Below are 8,141 nucleotides of genomic sequence, written 5' to 3'. Positions count from 1 at the left end.
GTAACTGATGATATTCAGAGAGTTAAACGACTTGGCACAAGCTGATTGGTTCATGCTGCATATGCAGCCAATGAGCTTACTGCCTTGCATTTATATGGCTGGCTAGCATTCACTTGAGATTCCTGCAGCGCGCTTTCAGAGTTCTCTGAAACTCAACAGCTAGATAAATTAACGGCTTTCACTCTGTTTTCTGTGCATTATTGCATTCGTCAGATGTACATTTTTAAACTAGAAAACATACTAGAAAATACATAAAACTACGTGCAGGTTATTCGCGTGAGGAGTAATTACTAAGCATGTATTGTTCATATAACAGCAGTGGCATTAGCAGCAGCAGCAAGCACTTTTCCTAGTTCATGCATGTGAGAATACAACGTCAAGCGTCACGGATTTTAGAACTTTACCTTATTTGCCCGAATTGAAATGTAACACTATAATAATATACTAATATATGCTCTTTTGTTGGTTTTGATCGCTTCTATTGTCCTCATTTGTAAGTTGATTTGGACAAAAGCATCTGCTAAATGACAAAATTTAAATATAATGCTAATGTAAATAACAAAACTACATTGAAATTTTAAAACAAGCCCCAAATCTAATAAATCTCTTCATATAAACAAAATAAGGCATTGTCTGTGCTCTTTCTATTTAAAATTAGACACAACCACTGCATTTTATTCTTGATCCAAACAAAGATGCTACATACATGCAACATGAGCAGTTTTTAATCTAAATTAGATTGTATAATTTCGAAATTTGAAGCAAAAACAGAATGGTTTGATTCAGTTTTGTGAAACTATACATAAAAATGTCTGCATGAAACAGCAGACGAGCTGAATGAGACGCAGATTCACTCGTCTCTGGCACTTAAAGCGTTTCCTTGGTTTCCGCTGTAAACAAAGCAGCGCTGAACCTATGAACTTTAATATGCATTATACAGAGGCAAGATGAAAAGAAAAAATACCATCTAAACTTTTCTAAAGACCGTAAGTTCCCCTCAGACATGCATTCATATAAACTCCTACACCTAATGTAAAAGAATCGCGATTTGTTTAGCATCTCAACCGATTTGAATCATCACACATTTGAATCGATTTTCAACCGGCTCACGGTTAATCGTTACATCCCTAGCTTATAGTAATTCTAAGTACTTTCGTGCAGCTGTAGCAGCAGTATGCATAGCTATTCAGATCGCAATTTTTAGCAAATTTAATAGCAGCAGAATGGCATAGCAAATTCAGATGCATGTTAGAAATAATATTAGCAGCAGTCTGCATAGCAGCCAATTATTATTGTTAATATAGCAAGGGCAGCAGAAAGTACATTAGTTGCATGAAATTTCAGCGATAATGCATGGATGAGCTACAGCAATTCTAGTACTTTCACAGAGTGTAGCAGAAGTATAGATTTCAGATTGCGTTATTAGCTAATTATTAATAGCAGTATGCATAGCAAATCAAATTATGCACTAGTTGCGGCAGCAGTAGGTTTACATTCTTATTTATTCATTTTGCAGACGCTTTTATCCAAAGCGACTTAAAATTGCTGAAGTTTCAGTGACTTAAAATGGATGGTATGTGAACTCTTCAAGCGAATAGGCATCATTTGCATTTCCTTTATTTAAAAGGGGCTTATATCAATTCTAAGTACCTTTGTGCAGCTGTAGCAGCAATATGCATAGTATTCAGGTCGCATGTAGCTAATTTAATAGCAGCTGCATGCATAGCAATTTCATATGCAATGTTAGAAATAATATTAGCAGCAGGAAGTCAGATTATTGTTGCTAATATAGCAGCGGCAGCAGAAAGTACTTTAGTTGCTTGAAATTTCAGTGATAAGGGGTAAGTAACTCTTTAAAGTGAAATAGGCATTTCATTTATTTGCTTCTTTAACAGGGCTTACAGTAGATTGTGAAATTTTCAAAGCAAAATAGGCAATATTTGATTGTGTTTGCTTGTTAATAAAGACGCTTATAGCAATTATAAGTACTTTTGTGCAGCTATAGCAGCAATATGCATTGCATAACTATTCAGATCACTAGTTTAGTGAATTTTAATAGCAGCAGCACGCATGGCAAAATTCAGATGCAATGTTAGAAATATTAGCAGCAGTCTGCATGGCAATCCGTTTATCACTGTTGCTAATATATCAGCGGCAGCATAAAGTACATTTAGTTGCATGAAATTTCTGTGATAAGATAACGCTTGGATGGTAGTGAACTTTTTAGGTGAAATAGGCATTTTGCTACTTTGCTATTCAGTTCAACAGGGTTTATAGAACTCTTCAAAGCGAAATAGGCATTATTTGGTTGTTTGGTTATTTAATAAATGGGCAGTAGCAATTCTAAGTACTTTTGTGCAGCAGTATGCATAGTTATTCAGATTGCAATGTTAGCAAATTTTATAGCATGCATTGCAAATTCAGATGCAAGTTTAGAAATAATATTAGCAGCAGCATGCATAGCAAGCCATTATTATGGCTAATATAATGCATTAACATTGTCATATCCATCACCATGCTAAAATGTTCAGAGAGTTGTCATGATTGAAATGCTTTTTTTATTGGCGATGAGGAGATTTTAAGTTATGAAACTTGCGGGATGTATTAAGCATACAAAGACCTCTTCTGTGTCAAAAGATCAAGGGAAATTTGGTTTCTCATGTCATGACCCCTTTAAAGAATATAACAGGTTATTTAAAGCATGTTATATTGAAATAAAGCAGTTCTCGTACATTGTATGATTGCTTTGACTCTAACTTGGGATCAGACCACTCCTCTGTCCCTGCAGATGTCTTATAACATTGAATTATTTGACTCCTAACCGCAGTGCATTTGAGTCATCAACATGAGGACCACCATGTGTATGGGTGGAAGCTGTTTACCGCTGTAGCTAAGTAATGATTCAGGAGAGCAGGATTAATTTTTTCTTTAGAAAAAATGTACTGGCCCCAGACATTTGAATGGTAGTGTATATTCTGCCACTGGAAGTGGGGAAAAAGCATGACATTAGTCATAATTTAAAAAAAAAAACATTTTTTACACAGTTTTTAGAATACTAACAATAAAAAGTATATTGTTTTATTATATATAACAAAGTACTTTATATATTTTAGATGTCCAGTGCTTCAGATGCTAAAAAATGAAAGTTAAATTTAAATATAAATCTTCACATTTTATTGTCAATAAATCTTCCAGGTTTATTGTAAGAAACATCCCCAAAAAGTCAGGCATGGATACAGTGTGGTTACAAAAATTGGCCAAATTGCAGTTTTCTGAAATTTTCCTTAGTTATGTAACATTTAATATTTTTTTCTTAATATTCTGTTCTAGGCCAATCTATAATATTTGAATATTTAATATTTACAAATATTTTACACAAATGGAGGGATTGCGAAGTGTTTTATATTGTTAGAAATTTGCCCCAGAAACAGAGGCGGACAAAGTACTCAACTCCATTACTTGAGTGAAAGTACAGATACTGCTGGTCAAATATTACTCCATTACAAGTAAAAGTTGTAAAGACAGATTTTTACTTAAGTAAAAGTACAGAAGTACTTGCATTTAAAAGTACTTAAGTGCCAAAAGTAAATTTCCTTTTTTATGTCAATGTTTTTTATTGTTGTACGTAATACTTGCAATACTTCTGAAGCAACTTAGAATACATTACACCTACTGAATACACTGATTAGCTTGTAGTATCTTTGGAATAAAGAGCTTTTAGAATGTTAAAAACCTATGGGGGAAAAAATGAACACCCCTACCCACCCCCACAAAAACAGGATGGTAGTGATCTCACACAGCTCTGACAGTGTGTGCACACATCTATGTGTAACCATTCATCCACATTTGAAACAGAGTGGACAGTGAAATCCTGTAAATACAGAGTGATAAGGAAGAAAAAAAATCAAACCTGCTTTAAAACCCAGCAACACAACTGTAGCTGTACAACTTTACAACAGCAACACTGCTTTAACAGCAAGACTTATTTAACATAAAAAATAAAAAAAATGCTGTCTAATCACTCTCGCTGTACTTTGATGTCACACACAGAACAGTCTGTGCAGTGCTGCTTCAAGTCCAACACCTATTGTGTTTTATTAGGAGACGCACAACAGTTCTTCTGTGGCTTTATAGGTAATATTTTCACGTACACAATTTAGCAAAATCAGACAATATTGTGTCTAATATATACCACAATATTAACTTCTTATTATTAAATTGTTGTAAATAAATATCACATTTGCAACTGGTCAGTGTTCAAAAAATGCTGGGAAATCACTTCATGTAACCCTACAAGAGTGATTACTGATAAACTGTCTGAAAAAAAAGAAAGTCACGTTTTAGAGAAGAAACAAATCACCCACTGACTTTCAAAGCTGCTACAGAGTAACGACTTTCTACTTTGAGGACCTTGATAGAAATGTAGTGGAGTGAAAAGTACAATATTTGTCTTTCAAATGTAGTGAAGTTAAAGTCATAAGTTCCCAGAAAAACTAATACTCAAGTAAAGTACAGATACTCAAAAAGTGTACTTAAGTACAATACTAAAGTAAATGTACTTAGTTACTGTCCGCCTCTGCCCAGAAGGCAAATATTACCCGTTAATAAGAAAATTGATTTCTGACAGCGGGCTGGACTGACATGAGGCTGAGCGAGCAGGACTGATGATGTTTGAACAGTACTGTAGTGAGGGAAGTGGAAGGGTGGGGTGCTTTTTTTCTGCTGAGCTGGTCTTTCTCCTGTTTCTGCTTCCTTTGTTGGTCAGAAAGCCCCCAGGTCTGGGAGCCATAGGGCTGCTTGTGTGACCTCACCCACCCCTTCTTAGCACAGAAGCACCCCACCCTGGAAAAGCCAAGGCTGCTGGGTAAACTGCGTAATCTCAGCAAATAAGTGGGTCATTCTCCACCAGCTGATGTTGCCTGGGAAAACCAGGAAGCCAGTCATGCCAGTCAGGAAGCCAATTTCAGGTGTTTAGATCAGACTGACTGATTGTCATTGAATACGTATGCTGTATAACCGAGGCGAAGATGTTTGTTTTACTGTAAGCTTCCAGATGAACACGTCTGGCTTGCAGATGACCATTCTTTAGCCCTCACAGTAGGTAAAAACAGGCTGCTCTCTGTTTGAAGCCTTTGATCTGCGAGGAAGACAACAGGACTGCAGGTTTCTTGTTTTCTTTAATGAGTTATGGAATAGCTTGGGCTGCATTCTCTCGCTGTGCAACCACCAAGTTAATCTCATTGTCAGTTTCTGGCCTGCATTTGCCATTTATAATTACAGCAGCAACTTTGAAAATCCAGGGAGAACTGACAATGACACTGCACTCTCTCATATGCCTGTATAAGCAACGATAACGGACCATAACGGCTGTTGCTGTAACGAGTATTCACAGGAGAGTTTTAATGCGGTGGCTGATTGCTATCTACATGTAAGCAGAGAATGTTTGTTGTAATATAAAGAACCGGTCTACAAGATGTAGTTTAGAGTACACAGGATAAAGCCTAATTTCTATTGTTTAACACTATTTCGGCTTTGTTAACAGTTAATTTGACCATGAGGAAAGCTGCCTCAAACGATGGCGTTAAATTCAATGCATTTAAAAGGATTTGCTTCCTTAAAGGGGTCCTATTATGCTCTTTTACAAAGTCTTGATTTTGTTTTGAGGGTGTACTAGAACAGGCTCTTATACATACTAGGTTTATTCGAAAAGTACATTATTTTTCACTTATCTCTCCCCAGTCTGGCATGAACAGCTCGAATAGTTCCTGTATCAAATGAAAGCCCGCCTTCTGAAATACGAAATGTGCTGTGATTGGTTAGCTGGGTCAGTGTGTGTTGTGATTGGCAGCACTCGGCGCCTGGTCGGGAAATGTCATGCCCCATACCATAGCCGCCTGCGAGCTTCAGTGTAAATATTGCGTCAAAATCAAATCAATTTGAGTGCGATTTAAACCCAGATGTTTGTAACCACTCTAGGTTAGTCTACCTTGGGAAAGCTAGCGTGTCTCCGACATAGTGATAACACTCGTTGCCTTCTCTAGTGCAGCTCAACCAGGTCTCGTCCCATTCCTGGATATTTGTGATATCACAAAAATCACATAATCCCGGAAATTATGCGTTATAGTCCAAACTATCCAAGTTCGTTGTAGTTTTTTTGAAAAGTGATTTATGTTAAATAAAATATCTCCTTTTGAAGTGGACTTTGAGCTTTGTAACTTTGCAGATCTTTTTTATGCTCAAACAGCAACATTACTGACTAACTAATGTTGAAAAAGTGAAAAAGCATAATAGGACCCTTTTAATGCATGTTTCTGGTATTACTGAGCATGATTCATCAGTTTTTGTCTTTCATCAAAATGTAATATAATCTGAAATGAGGTAAAGCTGTCTGATGACATCCTTATTCATTTTATGACATCAAGGCTGTGGGTGGGGTAAAGTAATGTTAACCAATAGCCAAATAGCTATGTATTAGGTTACTTTTGCAGGTAATATACACTACTGTTCAAAAGTTTGAGATTTTTTTTGTTTGTTTTTTTTATATTAGATTATATTAGATTATATTTATTATATTTTTATAACAGTTATTTTAAATTATATTAATATTTCAACATTATTGTTTTTACTGTATTTGTGATCAAATAAATGCAGCCTTGGTGGGCATAAGAGACTTTCAAAAACAACAACAAAAAAATCTTACCGACCCCAAACTTGGACAGTGGTGTAGCTTCCCTTAAAATAAAATTTAGTGAATTGTGGTACACTTTAATGTACAAAAAGTTACAACAATAGCAAATAAAGATCGATTTTGAAAAAAAAAAAAAAAACTCATTGGGAGATTGACCTTCTTGAGGGTGAATTTTGACCTTCATACTCCACTTCATGGTCACAAATCCTCCTCCAATGTAGGAGAGCTAATCCTCTAAACTAACTTTTTGGTCCCTTCTGGTATTTACGGTTCAGTCACTTCCAATGCCCCCCCCCCCCTTTTTTTGATGTTGTTACCAAATAAAACATTATTCAACATTTTGCGTTATACAAAAATAAGGGGAATTGTTAATGTCATTTCATGTTGACTTTAAAAACAGTAATTATTGTTTTGTACGACTCTTCAGTGTTGACACAGTTTTCCCTTTGTTTTCTCAGGTACAGAGACCCCCTGGCCCCCCATATACAGCACATGAAATTAACAAGGGACACCCTAACCTAGCAGCCACACCGCCGGGTCACGCCTCCTCCCCTGGACTCTCTCAGGTATCAGTTTCAACAGTATCCACTGTGCATCTGTATGGTCACCCTAAAGGCTGGGAGGCAGGAGGAGGGGTAAGTGCACCGTATATATTTTATTTAGACAGAGTCTTTCTGTCTGTCTAAATGTGTATTTTTAAGTGTTTGTATGCCTGGTAGGGCTGGGCAATATATTGAATATCTGTAATATTATTACTAGAGGTCGACCGATGTATCGGTTTTGCCGATTAATCGGCACCGATAATTGATTGCTGGAACTATCGGTTATCGACAAAAATCCATGCCGATAGTTTTCCAGGTTGTGTCCATTGCTGGAGCAACTGAGAAGGGTCTGCTATCATTACACAGTGCGAGAGCGGCCTCTAGTGGTTGAAATCACTGACAGCATATGCTATTTGTTTAGACACGTGATACTGCACGCTGAACAGAGCGGGACACTTCAGACGCGGATTTAAATGCAGCCAACAGAAAATCCTGCCGGGCCATTCACATAGTTTTCCTTTAAATTACATTATATTGGTCCCGAATCGTTGTTAATGTACATAATGAATTGTGTATTGTGCATTTTCAGCAAAACGTTTGTCTTTCTGTGGCTCTAATAAAGTCTGTGTGCTTCATTTATAGAGCTATAATATAGGTCGCGCTTTCTCTTTCCGTTTGCTCCGTTTTTTAAACACCAAACTTCAAACTCATCCATGCCAAATTGTTCATTCTTGAAGTAAACTTGTGTCCGTTTGGTGATTAAATAAACTGTTTTAGACCGCTGCTCAAGTTGAACGCGACGCGTCCGGAGTGTGTGTGATACCGGTGAGTTCTCCTAGACTCAGTGCTGCGCTTTTATTTTGATTAGATAATCATCAAGTGTTCAAGAATAGAAGCAGTTAAAGTGTGAG

The 8,141-nt window shown here is 36.7% G+C and overlaps 1 protein-coding gene across 7 annotated transcripts in view; it reads left to right on the top strand.

The window, feature by feature from the left end:
* eif4g3b (eukaryotic translation initiation factor 4 gamma, 3b) overlaps positions 1–8,141 on the top strand; it is a 48,824-nt gene that overhangs the window by 10,227 nt on the left and 30,456 nt on the right. For 6 of the 7 annotated variants that reach the window (XM_016283064.1, XM_016283063.1, XM_016283066.1 and 3 more), the window contains one exon: positions 7,147–7,323. In XM_016283064.1, the coding sequence (XP_016138550.1) occupies positions 7,147–7,323 (177 nt within the window). The remainder of the gene's footprint in view (positions 1–7,146; positions 7,324–8,141) is intronic. The other variant, XM_016283068.1, reaches the window with a different exon arrangement.

This window comes from Sinocyclocheilus grahami, unplaced genomic scaffold (genome assembly GCF_001515645.1).
Source record: "Sinocyclocheilus grahami isolate Dianchi unplaced genomic scaffold, SAMN03320097.WGS_v1.1 scaffold170.1, whole genome shotgun sequence".
NCBI lineage: Eukaryota > Metazoa > Chordata > Actinopteri > Cypriniformes > Cyprinidae > Sinocyclocheilus > Sinocyclocheilus grahami.
This window is presented reverse-complemented; position numbering and strand designations above follow the sequence as displayed.